Source organism: Narcine bancroftii, chromosome 2 (genome assembly GCF_036971445.1).
Source record: "Narcine bancroftii isolate sNarBan1 chromosome 2, sNarBan1.hap1, whole genome shotgun sequence".
NCBI lineage: Eukaryota > Metazoa > Chordata > Chondrichthyes > Torpediniformes > Narcinidae > Narcine > Narcine bancroftii.
In genome coordinates, this window is record NC_091470.1 from 146,448,663 (window position 1) to 146,468,692 (window position 20,030).

The 20,030-nt window shown below is 40.6% G+C and overlaps 1 protein-coding gene and 1 long non-coding RNA gene across 6 annotated transcripts in view; one reads left to right on the plus strand and one right to left on the minus strand.

Moving 5' to 3' along the window:
• Nucleotides 1-1,206: 1,206 nt before the first annotated feature.
• On the minus strand, nt 1,207-4,725 carry LOC138754334 (uncharacterized). Its single transcript, XR_011351670.1, has 2 exons — nt 4,374-4,725; nt 1,207-1,512 (listed from the first exon to the last, which is right to left on the minus strand). It is a non-coding gene; the product is annotated as an uncharacterized lncRNA (long non-coding RNA).
• Nucleotides 4,726-4,755: 30 nt separating this feature from the next.
• Nucleotides 4,756-20,030, plus strand: part of ube4b (ubiquitination factor E4B, UFD2 homolog (S. cerevisiae)) — a 69,821-nt gene continuing 54,546 nt past the window's right edge. For 2 of the 5 annotated variants that reach the window (XM_069918458.1, XM_069918459.1), the window contains exons 1-2: nt 4,756-5,074; nt 18,939-19,119. In XM_069918458.1, coding sequence (XP_069774559.1) covers nt 5,051-5,074; nt 18,939-19,119 — 205 coding nt within the window. In that variant the 5' untranslated portion in view covers nt 4,756-5,050. The remainder of the gene's footprint in view (nt 5,075-18,938; nt 19,120-20,030) is intronic. The other 3 variants (XM_069918457.1, XM_069918460.1, XM_069918461.1) reach the window with 3 other exon arrangements.

The window sequence follows — 20,030 nt, forward strand, 5'->3', positions numbered from 1 at the left end:
CTGTTGAAGTACCAATATGGAATAACTCATGGTGCAATGTTTGCATATCATCAATTGAAATCTTATTTAAAGGATAAATTGGGAAACAGCTTGAGATTACCTGAAGGAAGCAGCTTTGAATACGTGATTACAGACACAATGATAATTAAAAGATTTATAACCAACATGTACATTAAGCTGCAAGATAAGGAAAATGAAATAAACTATAAACCTAAGCAGAAATGGGAAAAGGATCTAAACATAAAGATAAAAAATGAAGTCTAGGAAAAGTTATGTTCTGGAACTATGAAGAATACAATAAACACAGGTTATGCATGATACAGTATAATTGGTTACACAGGGTATATATTACTCCTCAAAAATTAGAAAAGTGTGATTCAACATTATCAGACAGATGTTTTCGATGTAAGAAGGAAATGGAAACAACATTACATGCAACTTGGGCATGTATGAAAGTAAATACGTTTTGGGAAGAATTAAATCAGGTACTAAATAAAATTACAAATAATATACCAAAAAAAACAGAGATATTTCTTTTAAGTAACATAAGAAGTAGAGAATTAGCCCTCAAATTGGATAAAGTGCAAAAAAATTTCATTATGATAGCCTTAGCTGTAGCAAAAAAATGTATAATGTCAACTTGGAAAATGGAAGAGAGCATGAGTATACAGCAATGGTACATGGAAATGAATTCCATTAGAAAAAATAACATATAATTTAAAAAATAAAGTCACAATGTTTGTACAAATTTGGGAACCATACATGGAACATATCAGAGAGAGCTCGCCTACAACCTCCATTCCCTAAAATGAGAATGAAAATGATAAGAAGACAAAATGACTAGATTCAGTGTGTAATAAATAGCTGACGCATTTTTCTTGTTTATTTTCCTTTGAGTGAAGATATTGTTTTATGTTTTAATTGTATTGTAAATGTTGAATATGTGTTTTGGAGGGGGGTGGGAAGAGGGGAGGGAGGGAAAGGGGAAATAAAGGGGAGAAAAGACCACTGTGTAAATTTAATGAGAAACATTTGTACATATTTTGGTTGATATGGTTCACAGTGTGAAAAATAAAAAATTATAAAAGAAAAACAATGCATTAGGTGTTTACATCACAATCAACATCTTTAAAAAGGCTTTGAAGAACCATCACAGTGCAGTATCTATAATAAAAAGGCAACTAATTTATATCTTATAATCTTGCATTTAGTATGAAATTAATTTTATTTGTTAAAGTGGTGTCAGAGGGCAGAAGATAGCACTGGAGATTGCAAACATCAAATCAAGTTCCAGTTTAAAGTCACAGTCAATCCTTCTTTTATATATTTATATCCGTCCAATTATCATTCATCCATCCACATGGGGCAGCCGTTGCTGACAGGCCAGCAATTGTCCATTCCTAACTCTGTCTTCAGTTCAGGAGCATCACAGTTAATGACATTGTTGGGTGTTGAAATGAAAGTAGACCAGCTAGTTGATTTGGGAATTAGACTCCCCAGGAAAGCAGAAGGCTGTAGAAGGTCATAAACACAGTTAGGTACATTACAGACTATGACCTCCCATGCATTGTAGACACTTCCTCAAAAAGGCAGCCAACATCACCCTGGTCACAATCTCTTCTCACTCTAACCGTTTGGGCAGAAGGTACAGAAGCCTGAAAACCAGCATCTCAAGGTTCAAGAACAATTTCTTTCCAACAGCATTCAGATTCCTGAATCTCCCCTTGGGACACTAATCATGGACTGTCTACACATTAGGATTATTGAGAATATTTATATCTATCTTATGTACTTATTGTCTCTTTTAATTTGGTTCAATTAGTTTACTATTATCGTTTTTCTTTACAAGTACCCATTTTTTCTGCAACAATTGCAGGTACATCGTACAATGTGTATGACAATAAACTCTTCCTCATCATCAATGGGCCAGACAGAAGAAGATCTCAGATGTATTTTCTGGGCTTTTACAATCCAGTAATTTTGTGGTTATTGTTACTTGTACTAAGTTTTAAAACAAAGATTTCTAGATTTATTTGATGAGATCCTCCTAGTTGTCACAATTAGATTCAACCACTTCTCTAATCAATGGTCTCGACCTCTTGACTCTCATTACAGGGGTAACCATTACTCCAACCACACTTCAACTTTAAATTGAAAGTTTCAAAGTTGATTGAAACTGTAACAATGTCGAACTGTAATTTTATATTGACTAAATGTAATTTCACCATCCATCAGTGGTGGGACTGCAGCATTATGTGAGGTGTACAGCCGCATTCGAACATCCCAATCTTCTGTTTCATGCTTCGGCCAATGAAGGCAAGCATGCCATACGCCTCTTCACCACCCTGTCTATCTGTGTTCCTATTTTCAGGGAAATGTGCATACATCCCAAATAAAAACACAATGCTGGAGAAACTCAGCTGGTCAAACAGTGAACTTTAGGTAGCAAATCTAAAAATACTTTACCGATGTTTCAAGCTTTAGCCCTTCATCAATTTATAAATAATGTGTAAGTGTGTCTGGGTGAGAACTTGGTCGTAGAACTTGAGAACAGCAGGGATTACAGATGTGGAGCAGTGAGAGAGAAAATTCCAAAGAACTCCCTTTGGAGAGGAGAGTTTTTTTCAGGGTAGGCATCCCTCAAAGAAATTTCATAAGAGTGTTACAGTAATCAGAAGTAAAACTCGAAAATCTGTGGTTGAAGTAAAAACAATGCTGGAGAAACTCAGCTGGTCAGTGTACCTGTACTTTATGTAGCAAAGATAAAGAAAGGGCTTGATGAAGGGCTCAAGTCCAAAACATCGGCTATGTATCTTTGCTACATAAAGTACACTTTGACTTGCTGAGTTTCTCCAAAATTGTGTTTTTTACTTCAACCACAGTTTACAGACTTTTGTGTTTTACCTCAACATACACCCCGAGGTCTCTCTATGTTCAACGATACTCCTAGGATACTGCTATTCACTGTTTATGTTCTGCCCTGGTTTACTTCTAAAAATTATAATGTCACAATTGTCCAAATTAAACTCCATCTGCCATTCCCTCATCAACTTTCCCATTTGATCAATATCCTGCGGTAAACTTAGTCAACTTTCTTCATTGTCCATTCATTTGCCAATTTTGGTTTCATTTACAAACTTTCTAATTATACCATTCATATTCTCATACAAATCATTAATATATATGATATATAAAAGTGGACCCAGCACTGATTGCTGTGGCACTACACTGGTCCCAGGGCTAAGATCCAAAAAAATAACTCCTACTCACACCCTCTGCACCTACAACCAAGCCACTTTTGTTTCCAGGTGGCAAGCTCACCCTGGGTCCCATGTGTTCTAATCTCTCTGATTAACCCCTCTCAAAGTCCACGTGGACTATGTCACCTTGTTCTCATCAATCACTTTAGTTACCCCTTGATAAAACTCAATCAAATTCATGAGACATTAAAAACTATTTTAACTGTCTCTAATCAGTCCTTGGCTTTTCAAATAGAAATGATTCATAACCCTCAGAATCTCTTCCAATAACTTTCTTCCCACTGATGCAAGGTTCACTTATCTACAATTTTCTCCCTTCTTAAAAAAAAATCACAATGTTTACTATCCCCCCAATCTTCCAGTGCATCACCCATGACCTATAAAGATGCAAGGTTCTCTGCCAGGGGTTGAGCAACCTCCTCTCTTGTTTTCCATTGCATCTTAGGAAATGGGCCCCAGTAATTTACCCACCTTCATGCATTCCATTTTTGAGCAGAGCAACTCCCATACCATAGTTGTGCATTGTTGCCCCAGCACTAAAATCTCATCATGAACTCGAGCATATCACTTGTTTTCCTGAATGTTTGTTGTCATGGCACATTAGCTTTTAGTAGATTGTGTACATGGCAACTCAGGACTTTTTGAACATTAAAACGAGTCAAACACTGACCATTCTTCTTTTCTGTTCACATCCATTTAGTCTACAAATGATCTCCATGTTTCAACTGAGTACATTCAGCCCATCATATGGAAAGAGGTATAGGTGCCACCACCATGTTCAGGAAACCCTCCACCATCACTCAACAATTAGGGACTCATTTAAGGACTGTTAATTTGCACATTATTTTATTACTGAACATGTGTTTTCTGCATTTTCCAACAAATTGTTTATACTTCCTTCTTGTTTGCAGGATGCTCAACAAAGCAATCCCCCATTCTGACTCATGTTTTAAAAAAAAACAATGCGAGAATTCTTTTTTAGGTCAAATCGTAGACTTTAAATGGCAAAGATAAAGATTTCATCACTGTTTGATATTGACCTGCTGGGTTTCTCCAGCCATCCATCACGGTGTCTGCAGACTCTGGTGCTTTACCTCTCTGATGTTAAATTACCTGTTTCTTTGAGTAGTTTTTGTTTTGTCCAACTAATGTGTAGACATTCTGCTTGGCCCACTGTGATGGGGGGGGGGGAAAGAAAGTCTCTCAGGGTGATCTGATGATGTCCTCTTATGACACCATGGTCATACTTCTGACCTCTTACCCTTCATAAACCTTCCTAAAAGCCTCTCCTCACCACGTTTAATTGGCCACAGGTCTCATGCGTGGCTGCGGACACCACCACGCACTCCATCACCACCAGAGATGCTAACCCCTCGCGACCTGCCCACCACAACCACGTTTTAGCGCACTTTTCGACCAATCGGAAGGCGGCCCCCGTTGCCTTTTCTCCGCCGCCTTCTGCCATTGGTGAGCTCGGCGGCCTCGTCGATTGGGCGGATGGGCGGCGGCCTCCGATTGGTTGTGGCCGCCGAGCCTGCGCCGTCTCGCCCGGCGGAATCAAAATGGCGGCGGCGTTGTTGTTTTGATGAATAAGAGACTTTGTGTCGGGGAGGCCTCTACACTGAGGCAGGGAGCAGGCTGGAGAAGGAGAGCTGCTACCTACCCCGCCTTCCAGCACCCACCCCCCCCCTCTCTCCGCATTCACTCCAAGAGGTGGAGACAAACTATGCACCTTTGCTGAGAACATAGTTTTTTTAAAAAAAGGAAAACGTGAAAAATACACTTAAAGAATGGAAGAACTTAGTGCTGATGAGGTGAGGAGAACCCTTGTTAATTCATTGTGTTGATCTCTTTTATTTAGTAAGTTTTATTTGAAAGTCCTCACAAATTGAGTTGAGTTAAAAATATCTGAAACCCAGTGCGTGTCCTTTTGTTGTTGGTGTCAGATCTCTATATTTTTGGGCCTTTCTTTGGCAATTTCAGAGTTAAAATATTTTTATGGCTATCTTTCTTTTAAAAAATTAGCTTTGCAAATATAATTTTTGTAAGTAATCCTGACTTAAAGCTTGTTTATAAGTATCAGATCTGCAACCATACAGGCAAATGTGAAAGTGGACAAAAACGTTTTTTTTTAATAATCTAAAGGACTAATGGGTATCTTTCTTTTTTTGGGGGAAAAATACTCTACCTGAAGCCTGCATTCTGTGCATTGTCGAAATTAGTTTATTAATTTCTTGTAGTTCTTAAAAGCTGGTTATACTTTTGACTTTTGGCCTGGAACTGTGGGGCCTGTTTCAGGGAGGGGAGGGAAAGCGAAGGAGAGCAAGCAAGAGATCTTTATCAATTAGCAATGGGCTACTTGAAAATGTGATAACCTCATTGTGGCAGGCGTCCTCTTAAATTATTAGGAATGATAAATATTAGACACTTTTCAGTTAAGTTTAACATCAGTAAAATCTTTAATAGGAAATTGTATAAATTGGGTTTGCAAATATCACTGGGTAGAATGACTTTATTTTTGATAATGTTAATGATTGGCATTGAAGATCGTGGTAACGTTAATTTGTAACTTTCTCTGACATCTTATTTGAATGCAAGTGAATTTTAATGTTAATGCAGATCATATTTGGTTAAAACTGCACATTAATTTTAGAACATCCTTTGATAAGCATTTGTAAGCTCTAAAAGTTTAAAATCTAGTTAATAGAACTGCCTGAAAGCTGTAAACTGATTGCATAGATGTGATGATCTCACTAAGGAAGGTAAAGTAAACTTTATCCTTGTTTACCATTTGTCCCATTCTTCCATATAAAAATAGTGCACTCAAAAATTGCATCTGACTATTTATGAAATATACAACTTGCTGAACTGATGAATTTCCTCCTTTGGAGTTGTCTTTCTCACCTAGTATTTTACTTCTGCAATGAAGTGATGGTTGTTGCTGCAGCTGCTCTTGGTGCAGCATTACTTGAGAGATTTTGTTACTATTCAGCTGTGATTGAGCAAGGAACAGTCTTTCTCTTGTTGATGGAACTGCTTCTAGATGCCATTGTCATTTATGAGTAGATTGTCCAATACAGCCTCCTTCAAATCTGTCTTGTGTTTTTGGCACAATTTGTATATCTGGACTTTTGTTACCCTATGATTGAGATGGTATGGTGTATAATGGACTGGCTCTTACATTGAAGCAAAAACAATTCTACACTGAAAACAGTGCCCCTCTCCACCACTTTAGCATGCATCTACTTTCCAATTTGTTCACAGTAAATTTTCTAATTTTTTTTGTGACTGGATAACGGCTGGTAGCATTCCACAGTGGTCTGTGCCTCTTTATATATGCTGTTGACTTGGTTTTAAATAGAGTGGGTATGATGAAGAAATTTGATACCAAAACCTGTTTGGATTGTGGGAGGAACGCTTTAGACTACAGGAAGATGAACTTGGTCTTTTAATTGGAGGGAAGGGTGGCAAAAGGCACAGGAGAAAAGGTGAGGTCATGAATTTAGGATCTGTTACAAGGCAAGGAAATATACAATACATTAGAGGATGTTGAATGGTATGGAGGAACTTTGTGGATGCATTATTAAACATAGCAGGGGAGGTCAAGAATGTGGTTGAAAAGGCATAGGGATGTCTTTTTGCATGAATATAGAAGCAGGGAGGTCATTTAAGGAACCGCGTATAACTTGGTTACCTTTAGATTGGTGCTTATAATTGAGGTTACTTGTGACAGGAGAGATAACTTTGTGCTGAAAAATATGCAGAATAGATCTCTAAGGATGTTACCAAAGATGGAAATAGCATCTGTGAGGAAAGGTTAGTTAAACCAGGTTTTTTTGTTAGAGGAAGCTGAGGGGAAACTTGTATTAAATTGAGAGGCTGACATGGAATAAACAGGATGGAGCTATTTCCCCTGCATTGGGGTCAAAAACTGGGAAGTTGACCAAGTAATAGGTAGAACAATTAGAGGGGCGATGAGGAAAGATTTCATTTCACGCAGAAACTGGTAGGGGTCTTGAACTTTCTGGCTGATTATGTAAGAGGAGATGCATTTATTGCATTCAAAATGTTCTTCGATATGAAATTGTAATAGCAATGAGGAAGTGTACAGGAGGAAGACAGATTAGATAGTTGCATGTGACATGTCAACAATCTAGCACTCAATGTTATTGGATGTTTCTGGATAAATAATGAACCACAGATACAGCCTTACTTGGACTTTTTCTTGTATTATTTTTATTTATTTTGTCAGATGGTTTATACAAATGGTTGTGCCGTGATGCAGCTACAAAACAATGAATTTCATGACATGTTCATGACAATAATTTCTGATTCTGATGTGCTAGGCTGCCCTTTTGTTGTCCTTGATGATCAGGTTAGACTGGGTAACTCTTGACTGGTGCCAACATGGCCTATGTCAGGAATGTTCTTGATTCACTGATTTTTGTTGGAGGGATTTGGCTGCTGAAAAGTTATCCTATTAGACTCCGCTTTTATTTGTAGCTCTGTAAATATTTTTCCTGCAGAAATCCACCTTCCTATTGAATTCCTTCTCGTGGATGGTAAGTTGATGTATACAGATGCAATGACAATTAAGAAAAAAATCGGTTCATATTATCCTCAATTTATTTTTTTGCCAGTTTTCTATCTGCTTACTTCAGTCACTAACTGTCTTGCTTCTAAAATTATTCTGTTCACTCTATCAAAACCACATTTAATTTTGAATATTCAATTTCATATGAAAGTCCTCTCTCGTTGAGAACAATCCCAACTGCACTAATCTTTCAACACAACTGAATTTCCATATTGGTAAATCTCATTAGTTTTACCAAAAGCCATGTCATCATTTTTGAAATCCATTTCTAAGAATTTTTACCAAATATTTAATTGCTCTCTTTTGCTAAGTTTTAAATTTTTATTAAGCCATCCACCATGGTAATAGGCCATTTCGGCCCACAAGTCCGTGCCCCCAATTTACCCCCCTCACCCCCCCCCCCCCCCCCCCCCCATTTAACCTACACCCTGGAACATTTTTCAGTGGAGGAAATCAGAGACCCCCGGAGAAAACCCATGCAAACACAGGGAGAATGTACAAATTATTTACACACAGTGTGGAATTCAAATCCCAGTCCGGTCCCGATTGGCGCTGTAAAGGCGTGCTAATTTCTCTTCCAAATGCGCTTTCCTTTTTTGATTGCTCATAAATTTACTTGTTTTTAATGTTCAATTCATGTGAGCCCACTCTCATTTACTCAAAATCTGTTTTTACAAAAATTGCATACCACTTTGTGCAATACACAAAGGTGCTGAAGAACCTCATCAGGTTCCACAGTGTCTATAGGGTACAAAGAGATATCATTAATGTTTTGGCATGTGCTTTTGCTCAAGGTATGAGCAAAGAGTGGGCAGATGCCTTAATCAAATGGATGTGGGGGGGGGGGGAGGGAAGCGTCAATGGGAGGAGTACAGGCCAACAGGCAAGAGGTTATCAGTGGATAAAGGTGGAAGGGCAGAAGAAGAAAAGGTTGAGGTAATACGGAGGAGGGGAGCTAGCTCTTTGGAGAGGGAAGGGAATTAGGGAGCTGGAGGAAAGGAGACAGTCATAGGAAGAGACCATGGAGGAGCCTAATGTAAACTGAAGAAGTCGATGATAATTCCATCTAGTTGGAGAGTGTCCAGATTATGAGGTGGTCCCCCAATTTGTGGTGGTCCTGGTTTGGCAATGTATGAGGTCCTAGACAGACATATCAGTGTGGGAATGGAGAATTGAATTGAAATGGTTGGCCACTGGGAGGTCCCCATTATTGAGATGCACAAAGCAAAGGAAGTCAACAAAATTATCTACCATTCTATGTCCAGTCTTTTCGATGTCGAGGTCACGACGTGAGCACTGGATATGCAATAGAGGACCCCTGCAGATTCACAATTGAAGTATTGCATTGCTTGGAAGGACAGTTTGGGGCCTGGACTGGTGTGAGGGAAGAGGTATGGGTGTAATTGTGGTATTTCCTTCGGTCACTGGGTAGGTGCAAAAAGGGCTATTCATGGGAGGGGATTAAATGGAAAAGGGGGTCCTGGAGGGAGAGGTCCCTATGGAGGGAGGAAGATGCATTTGGTGGAAAGATTGAGTTGCATGTTGCATAAATTGTGGAGGATACAATAAGATGGATGTGGAGGCTGGTGCGGTTTTGGGTGAGGACAAGGTCAATCCTGTCCTTGTGTTTAGGGGCGGAGGGGACTTTGGTGATGTGTGGGAAATAAAAGGATATGTGGGTGAGAGCTGAGTTAATTGCAGTAGAGGGAATGCCATGCATTTTGAAGAAGCAAGGCCTCATGTTCTGGAATGAAAGATCTCATCCTGGGAGCAGATGCAATGGAGGCAGAGGAGTTTAAGGAAAGGAGAATCCCGATGGGACAGGGTGTGAAGAAGTGTAGTTGAGGTAACTATGGGAGTTGGTGGGTTTGTCAATGTCTATTGAGAGTTTGTTCATGGTGAAAATTGGTTACAAAGTGGAGAAAGTTGACGAACTTATAATGGGTACATGAGACAGCACCAATGTAGTCGTCAGTGTGGTGGGGGAAGATTTGCGGGGTCTTCCTCGTAGCTTGGATTGCTTTACAATGGCAACAAAAGGACCGGCATAGCTCTGGCCCATGCGGGTATTCTTTTGGCTTGGAGAAAGTGGGATGTGTCAAAGGAAAAGTTATTGAGGGTGAGAACAAATTCTGCCAGGGTGCAGGGAGATTCAGAAAGAAATGAAGGGCTTTAAAGGACACAGACCTCTACCTTGCTGAGGTCAGACAGCAGCTCTTTGACACCTCCTCTTACTTACCCCTTGAAGAAGACCCCACCATAAAACATCAAGCCACCATCTCTGACCCAATTCTTCCCATCACTCCCTCCCACAGGCTCTATCCTTGTTTTCCAACCCCGCGCTTACCTGGTTCTATCTCTTACACAAAATTTACAAACCCAATTGTCCTGGCAATCCACACTCCAACCAGATGCCATTGACTTTTTCAGTTTGGCCCTTGTGTCTCTCTCTTTCCATGTGTCTGTCTTCTTTCCTCTGGCTTCTGACTCCATTCAGAGAACTACCCTTACCCCCCCCACCCCTCCCCAATCTCATCAGCTCTTTTCTTCCCTCCCACCCCTTTCCACTTGACCTCTTACTTGTTAGCTTGTGCCCTGCCTCCCACCATTTTTATTCGGGCGACGGCCTGCTTTCAGCTCGGGCCTGAAACATTCTTTGGATTGCTGCATGACCTGCTGAGGTTCTCTGTGTGTGGCATTCAGTGACTGCAGACTTTCCTTTTCAACTATATTCTTCCACATTATATCTTGCTTCCCTCCTCATTACTCCAGAAGACGGTGGATTAAATTTTATCAGCAATGACTTAGCACATTTTATCTCTGTATTTAATTTCCTTGCTGTGTCTTCTGGTGGGCCGTGAATAAGAATGCTAATGGAATCAGTGCTAAAAGGATAATGACAGTATTGCGTTGCGTATAAAGACGTGTTACTGACATCATTCTGCTGAATCCTCAACCACGCTGCTGCAGTGTCGGGATCCCGGAGAATCCCTGCCCTGCTTGTGGCTGCATTCTGCAATGGCAGAAACCTGCCCTCTGATTCTGTCCTAGCAATGAATTGACCATAGCCTGGGGTGGATAGTCTGCTGTTGAAGGTGTCACCACTCAGCAGGTTGGGATGAACAATGTATCCACAGTGTCTCGAAGTCCAGGAAGGTGTGAACTGAGATACTCTATATTCGGGGCTATGATAATGGACATCAAAACCTGATGTGGTGGCGAAGAAGACCACCTCTTCTCCAAATGATCAGCTGCTGTGTCTTGCGGTGGCCGACGTGAAGAGGAAGTGAGGCAAGGTCAACTCACAGAAAGCTGCTGGACCGGTTAACATTCCTGGAATAGTGCTCAGGAATGTGTGGCTCACTGACATCTTTAACATTTCCCTGAGAAGCACCATGGTCCCAACGTGCTTCAAAACTGCCACCATTGTCCCTGTGCTGAAGAATTTTTCTCTGTTGTGCCTCAATGACCATCACCCTGTCGGACACACGTCCATCATCATGAAGTGCTTTGAGGCTCGACATGGGGCACATCAACTCTTGCTGCCCCATCACTGAGCACCCCCTGCAGTTTACATACAGATCCAATTGCTGTACAGACGATGCCATCACCATCGCCTTCCATCTAGCCCTCATCCACTTAGAAAATAACGACGCGTACGTTCGAATGGTGTATATTGACTTCAGTTTGGCATTCAACAGAATCATACCTCAGTACCTGATAAGGTAGTTAAGCTTGCAATTGGATTCCTGACTTCCTGTCATGGAGACCTCAAACACTCCAGATTGGTAACAGCACCTCCAAGACCATCACACTGAGCACAGGGTCCCCCAGGGCTGCATGCTCTGCTGACCCATGACTGTACAGCTAAACACAGCTTGAAGTTTGCTGACGACACAACCATGGTGGGCTTTATTAGTACCAATGAGGAGTCAGCATACAGAGATGAGGTGCAGTTGCTAACAGACTGGTGCAGAGCCCACAACCTGTATCTGAACATTAATAAAACAAAAGAGATGGTTCGCCATAATTCTTTTTCAAGAATTGATTATTTTTTAATTTCAACGCATTTGCAAGATAGAGTTATATCTGTGGATTATAAGGCAAGGTTGGTTTCAGATCATTCATTACTATTATTAGAATATCAGAGTTCGCAAGATGTTCAGAAAACCTCAAGATGGAGATTTAATACTATGCTATTACAAAAACCAGAATTTATTAGTTATTTAAAAAAACAAATTGAGGTTTTTATTAGTAATAATATTAATTCTGTTTCTAGTCATTTTGTTTTATGGGATGCAATGAAAGCTTTTTTACGAGGTCAAATTATTAGTTATGCTTCTAAAGTAAAGAAAGAGAGAATTAGAGAGATTGAAGATTTAGAGAAAAAGATAACTGTTACTGAAAAAGAATTTCAAAAAAATCCTAGTGAAATGCAAAAGAATCAGTTAACTAATTTAAAATTTAAATATAATGAATTACAAACATATCGGTTTGAATGTTTAATGAATCGAACTAAACATAAGTTTTATGAATGGGGTGAGAAAGCTCATAAAGTCCTTTCATGGCAGTTGAAAAAAGAACAATTATCTAGGATTATATCAGCAATTAGAAAGAAATCGGGCATTACTTTTAGACAAAAAGAAATTAATGAGGAATTTTGTAATTTTTATAAAAAATTATACTTCAGAATGTAAAGATGTAACTGAAGATGCAATAGATTCTTTTTTGAAAAATATTAAATTGCCACAACTGAATCAAGAAGATAGACAAGAGTTGGATAAATCTTTTACAGAAAATGAAATTGAAATTGCAATAAGAGATATGCCAAATGGAAAGGCACCTGGTGAAGATGGGTTTTCTATAGAGTTTTATAAAACTTTTTATGTTGATATATCTTCTATTTATAAGGATGTAATACAGCAAATTTACAAAACTTTTTAATTACCTGAATCTTGGAAAGATAGAAATATACTAACCTTAGATAGGTGGTATTTAGAGTTGAAGTCTTGTTTAATTATGGAAAAGATATTTTTTTCAATTCAAGATAGGATGTCTTTTTATAAGCTGAAGTGGACTCCATTTGTTAAGTACTTGCAATTAAGTCTGATTGAAATATGTTTTATGTGTGATATTTTAGATTTGATAATTTTTTAAAATTAATATTTTTATTTGTTATTTTCTTTTGTTTGTGAGTGTTTTTTTTATATATAATATTATTAACTTTATTAATTCTTCACTTTATTTTGGGGGAAGGGTGGGGTTTTTTATATAGTTTTTTTAGTGGTCGTATATATGGGGGGGTTAGATTGATTTAAGTTAGGTTATTAATGTTGTGTTGTAATAATTACTTCATTTTTATTTTTTCTTTAAATGTAATTTCTTTGTTTTATTCATGTAATAAAATCTTTAAATAAAGTTTCAAAAAAAACAAAAGAGATGGTTGTCGACTTCAGGAGGGTCCGGGGGGGGGGGGCGGTGGGGGTGGGCGGGGAAGGTGGAACCATGCTTCATGACCATTGACGGCTGAACTGTTGAGGTCGTCAAGTGTATCAAGTTTATTGGAGTGCACTTGGCAGAATTCTCACTTGGTACCTTAATGCTGGTCCATAGCCAAGTAAGTCCAGCAACGTGTTTATTTACAGTGAAGGCTGAGGAAAATTTATCTCCCATCCTCACTACATTCTACAGAGAATGTATTGAGAGCATCCTGTGCAACTTCGTCACCACCTGGTTTGGAAGCTGTACCATCTCAGACTGCAAGACATTACAGAGGATAGTGAAGTCAGTGGAAAAAGATCATTGGGGGCTCTCTTCCTACCATGAAGGACATCTACAACATTCTATGCAGGCAAAAGGCAATAAACATTGAAGGACTTCCACACACCCCTCACGTCAACTGTTCTTCCTTCTGCCATCTGGCAGGAGGTACCGTAGCACTCTGGCCCATGTGTCCAGATTGGGGAACAGTTTCTCCCCCCACCCACCCCCAAAGCCATCAGACTCCTGAATTCCTAGAACAAATGTGGGTAGTGTTACTGTGGACTTTTATTGTATTCATCTCAATATTTCAGTGGTTTAACTTTTATTCTAACTTGTATTTATATAAACATGCTCTGTGGTCCTGGAAAAACACTATCTCGACTTTACTATGAACAATAAATGAAGGTGACGACGCCACCAACTTGGAATGCAACATGAGAACTGTCCCTTTGGTTTTCCAATTTAATTTTGGTTTGGATTTCTATTAAACTTGTAATGTGGTTAACCTAGTCAGGAAAACTAGTTGCTGAAATTGGGGCACATCAGGGCCTGTTCATTAATGTATTAGGGATGTAAACATCATTTAGCCATTCATCCAGGTGACTGTTGGTGAACATCAAAGTAGAAAGAAACAGAAAGGAATTCTTCCACAAAGATCATTATAAGAAGATTGAGAGAGGATCTCATAGAGACATATAAAATTCTGGCAGGACTGGACAGAATGGATGCGGAAGGGATGTTTCCGATGGTGGGGGAGTCCAGAACCCGGGGCCATTGTTCGAGGATAATAGGCAAACCATTTAGAACCGAGATGAGGAGGAATTTCTTTACCCAGAGGGTGGTGAATCTGTGGAATTCATTGCCATATAGTGCAATATAGTGAAAAAGGTCGTTTGTCCTTTTGAATATATGAAATATATTCATTGAATATATTTAAGAGGGAATTAGATCTATTTCTTCAGTATAAGGGAATTAGGGGTTACGGAGAGAAGGCGGGGACGGGGTACTGAACTTTAAGATCAACCATGATCTCATTGAATGGCGGAGCAGGCTCGAAGGGCCGAATGACCTACTCCTGCTCCTATCTTCTATGTTTCTTTGTCACTGATCTTCCTTTAGACAGTTTACTTTACATCAGGAGCCACTGATGCACTTATGATCTTTTTCCACTGTTACCTGCTGAGTTCAATATAGTGAAAAAGGTCGTTTGTCCTTTTGTTGAGATACTGACAAAAAAATGATAAAGCTGCTGTATGGTAGCACTGGTGTAGGACCTGGGAGAGTGGAGACACAGTGCTGCTCTGAAGGGTTCTTAAAACCAATGACTCTGTTCTAGGTGTTAAATGGTCTGTTAAAGGAGCTGACTGTTTTTAAACTAAAATCCTGCAACTGTGAGGTCTGTGACCAAGATGGCTGCACCTGATCTCAGCAGCAGCCACAAGGGGTTGCCAACTCAGGGGAGCAGCAGGCACCAGAACTGAGAGACCCCCCCCCCCCAGCTGAGAAGCAGAGGAGGTGACCGCGGCAGCAGACAGGGATGGGCTCTTTGTCTGAGGGACCCACGCAAGTTTGCGGGGTAAGTTGCTGTGTGGGGGGGGGGCGGGAGAGAGACGACGACTCCTGTGGGCTGCTGGAGACTGGCTTATGGGAACCAGATACTGGAGCCAGGATTTGAGAGAGTGCTGAGGGAACCAAAGGGCCTCTGGCGTTGAAGGCTTCCTGATCCCATTGGAGGATGCTGGAGAAACTCCACAGGTCAAACAGTGTCCTTTTATAGAGCAAAAGTACATAACCGATGTTGGTATTGGAGGTTTGGATCTGGAGCTTGAGGTGCTGATGGATTGAACTGGAGCCTGTGCAGCCGCAGAGGAAGTGGGAGCCCTGGAGGTGAGTCCCACGGTGTCTCTGAAGGGGATCTCTCTTGCTTCCCTTCCTCCCTTGCTGTTCAGGACACCAGGCATTGCTAATGACTACTTTATCTGCCCTTGTGGCAGGCAGAAGGCAATTTTGTGTAATATACATATTTTGTACTATTACTTGATGCCGGTAGAGGACCCATGATTCGGAGCCGAACAGGAGTGTGGGTATGACATCGGCTCTGTATATGCTTATCTTTGAGGTTTTTCAGTTGGTTGTTTTTCCAGACTCGTTTGTGTAGTCTTCCAAAGGCGCTATTTGCCTTGGCGAGTCTGTTGTCTATCTCATTGTCGATCCTTGCATCTGATGAAATGGTGCAGCCGAGATAGGTAAACTGGTTGACCGTTTTGAGTTTTGTGTGCCCGATGGAGATGTGGGGGGGCTGGTAGTCATGGTGGGGAGCTGGCTGATGGAGGACCTCAGTTTTATTCAGGCTGACTTCCAGGCCAAACATTTTGGCAGTTTCCTACGGCTCCTAGAACGCTTCCACCAGCGTTGTCTCCGCTCCATCCTCAACATTCATTGGAGCGCTTTCATCCCTAACGTCGAAGTACTCGAGATGGCAGAGATCGACAGCATCGAGTCCACGCTGCTGAAGATCCAGCTGCGCTGGGTGGGTCACGTCTCCAGAATGGAGGACCATCGCCTTCCCAAGATCGTGTTATATGGCGAGCTCTCCACTGGCCACCGTGACAGAGGTGCACCAAAGAAAAGGTACAAGGACTGCCTAAAGAAATCTCTTGGTGCCTGCCACATTGACCACCGCCAGTGGGCTGATATCACCTCAAACTGTGCATCTTGGCGCCTCACAGTTTGGCGGGCAGCAACCTCCTTTGAAGAAGACCGCAGAGCCCACCTCACTGACAAAAGGCAAAGGAGGAAAAACTCAACACCCAACCCCAACCAACCAATTTTCCCCTGCAACCGTGTCTGCCTGTCCCGCATTGGACTTGTCAGCCACAAACGAGCCTGCAGCTGACGTGGACATTTACCCCTTCCATAAATCTTCGTCCACGAAGCCAAGACAAAGACTATTACTTGACAATAAAATAAACTTAAAACAATTTTGAATTGCAGTTTCTGTTGTCATTAAAAGATGAACTATCTCAACATATTTGGGGTCCTTGATAATGAAGCTATGTCCCAGTCAAATATCAAAGTTAAAGACGGAGGTAGAATTGTGCAACTGTACAGGCATTGAGAAGGCTATCAGAAAAAAATACTACTGCAAAAATATTATTCAAGTTGTTCAAATTATTCAAAAATACTATTCCTTCTCCACCCAACTGAAAAACACTTGATGCTTTCAATAATTTGAAAGTGGTTATGCCCAAATCTTGCCACCACACATGCTTCCGTCAAGATCAATGCATATGTTGACTGAATCAGAATTTATTGTCATGTACAAGTCATGAAATTTGGTGTTTTGCAGCAAACATATATAGACCACCTTGCAAAATGAATAAAAATAAAGTCAAGTAAAACAGTGCCTTTGGTTCATTGTTGATTCAGGAATCTGATGGCGGAGGGGAAGAAGCTGTCCCTGTGTCGCTGAGTGCTCCTCTTTTGGCTCTTGTACCTTTTTCCCGATGGTAGCAGAGTGAAGAGGGCATGGGGGGCCTGGAGGATAGAGACTGCTTTCTTACATCACCATCTCTTGTAGATGTCCTCGCTGGCGACCATGATGTCGCAGGCCAAGTTAACAACAGTCTGTAGTTTTTTTTCTTGTCCTCTGTACCAGACTGTGATGCAACCAGCCAGAATGCTCTCCTTGGTACACTTGTAGAAGTTTGAGAGTCTTTGGTGACATACCACATCTCCTCAAACTCCTCGCAAAATGTAGCTGCTAGCGAGCCTTCTTTGCAATTGTATCAATGTGGAGGCTCCAGGACAAATCTTCAGAGATATTAATACTTAGGAATTTGAAGTTCTCGACCCTCTCCACTACTGAGTCTGCTGACGACTGGTTTGTGTTCTGACTTCCTCCTGAAGTCCATAATCCGCTTCTTGGTTTTGCTAATGTTGAGTACAAAGTTGTTGGTGTGACACCACTCAACGAGCTCTTCCTCACTGCCATTTATGATTCTGTTGACACTGGTGTCATTGGCAAATTTGTAGATTGTATTGGAATTGTACACAGTCATGGGTGGATAGCGAGTAGAGCAGTGGGTTAAGCACATATCCTTGAGGTGCACCTGTGTTGATTGTAACTGAAGAGTGTGACAGATAATGTTGTGTTTGTATTGTATATAGATATGCTTTTGGGAGATAAATTGGGGCAGGTTTTTTTTAGTGTAGGTCACATGCAAACACTTTAAAACAGATTTAAAATACTTGAGCTCTGCTCATGCTAGGCAGGCTGGCGCCAAGAACCTTTGCAAAAGCTTTGGAGAGTGCCCAAGAGACGTTATTAATGGATTGTTTTCAAAAAGGCAACAGATGTAGGCTGTCTGGAGTGGAACTTGCTGATCTAAGAGGGTCATGTGGTTTTGTAAGCAGAGAGTAAAACAGGCTTTTTCTCAGAGGCAGAGAGACCGATCAGATCTGCAGTTTTACAGTCAGCAGCAGTAGCTGGGGCTGGAACAGGACAAGCTGACAAGCTTGTGGAAAACCCTTTGGAAGACTGGTTGTGAGTGCTTAGTTCAGCCTGGTCAAAGTCTGGTTCATGCAAGAGGAGAGGACAGGCTGCCTAATGTTTCACTTGAAATAAGAGAAACAAAAAGGAACCCAATGGTGACCTGAAAGAAAGAGGTTATCATCTGGAGAACCCTGAGGAGGCAAGATACTGAAGTGGCTGGTTACAAGGAATCAGTTGTGGGTGTCCAGTGAACAACAAATCTCTCTGAAAACCAGTAAGAACCTTCCTGAGTGGTAACCATTGACTTATCAAGCACCAAAGCCTGGTGAACTTCATAAATGTTAAATTTTTTGCCCAGTATAAGAATTGCCTGCAACCAGTGAACTTGGAGGAATGAGATTGGACTGTGAACCAAATAACTTTTCTGAACTTAAACACACATTACATACACGTGCACTTAGAATTAGAAGGGGGTTAAGTTGGGTTAGTTAAGTTAATAGTGATAAGTAAAAATGTGATTTTTTTTTAATGTTTGAAGATCATTAAAAGCAACTTTTGTTGAAGTAACCATTTGTCTTGGTGAATATCTTTTGCTGCTGGGTGTTGGGGTCCTCTGGGCTCATAACAGGAGGAAGTCCATGTTTTTGCATGTTGCATAGGAGGGGGATTTAATGACCAAGGTCTGGTCCACTACAAGTTTGTCAACGTCATGTGCAGCTGATTATCAAGGTTTTTCTTGTACATGTCTTATCTGTATTAGTGACATCAGTAGTTTCGGAGCTATGGGAACTTTGCTAATTAAGCAGAAACCTTTTCTCACTGACAGATTCGCAGAAGGCGTCTTGCACGGCTAGCTGGCGGACCAACTTCCCAACCCACCACTCCATTAACCTCTCCCCAGCGAGAAAATCCACCAGGTGTGTCGGCAGCAACACCAGGGATATCTCACAATATGGGCCTGAGTGTACATAGTGTGACACCTGCTACTTCACCAATCGGAGCAACAGGTAGGGGAGATTGAGATGGTTTCAGCTGGTTGAACTAAGTTGGTAATGTTCCCACATTTTGATGACCGGGTTTTCTCTTGTGATGTTTAGCTATCTTTATTTTGTTTGTGATTGGACTGTGATTTCTTATCTTTAATCTTGAATGATCCAGAGATGGTACTGTATTTAGCATTTGTATTTATTGTGGGGCTCAATATATCAGGCTAAATTTCTAGATTAAACTAAATTTGACATTTTCATCTTTATTGGATATTAGTTTGGAATTCTGCACCACAATCGACCATCCAAAAATACCAGCAGTCGTTAGTATTTCAGATTGGGTTTAAAATCCTAATGCCAAGCAGATTGCTGTTCTCTATTTTTTTTGATCCCTAAAAGGATTATTCAGAGTAAAGTTGGTCACTCCAAAATTTCAGGGTTGGCAGATTTTGGGATTTTAAGTGCTGTTCAATAAATTGGGTTGGTACAGCTGGGTTAAATCTCATAGAAATGTTAATGATGAAGGAAGTAGCAATGTTTTCAGCATTGGAATGGTTTGAACCTCGTTTTATGTAACATATTTGCTGACAGCAAATTCTGTGCCAATGAAGTTGGCGGAAGTGAATTTTCCTGTTCTACAGAAATGAAAAAGTTGTTAACTGTATTTGTTGTGGAATCTTTGTCATTCTTGTCAGTTTGACTTGGAGTGGAACTTGGCTAATTCAGATCAGTGGAATCAACTGAGATGTAGATCATTCTGGCAGCACGGATTGTTATGCAAACCTTAACTGTTCTTTGCTTTTCACCCAGCCTTGAAGTCGCAAGCTATTTTTGCATGTATTTTTAAATAAAGCAGCCACTCACATTAAATCTAAAGAAAAATTGGGTGAGAAACCAGTGAACTTAGGTTTTGATGAATGAATACTTGTCTG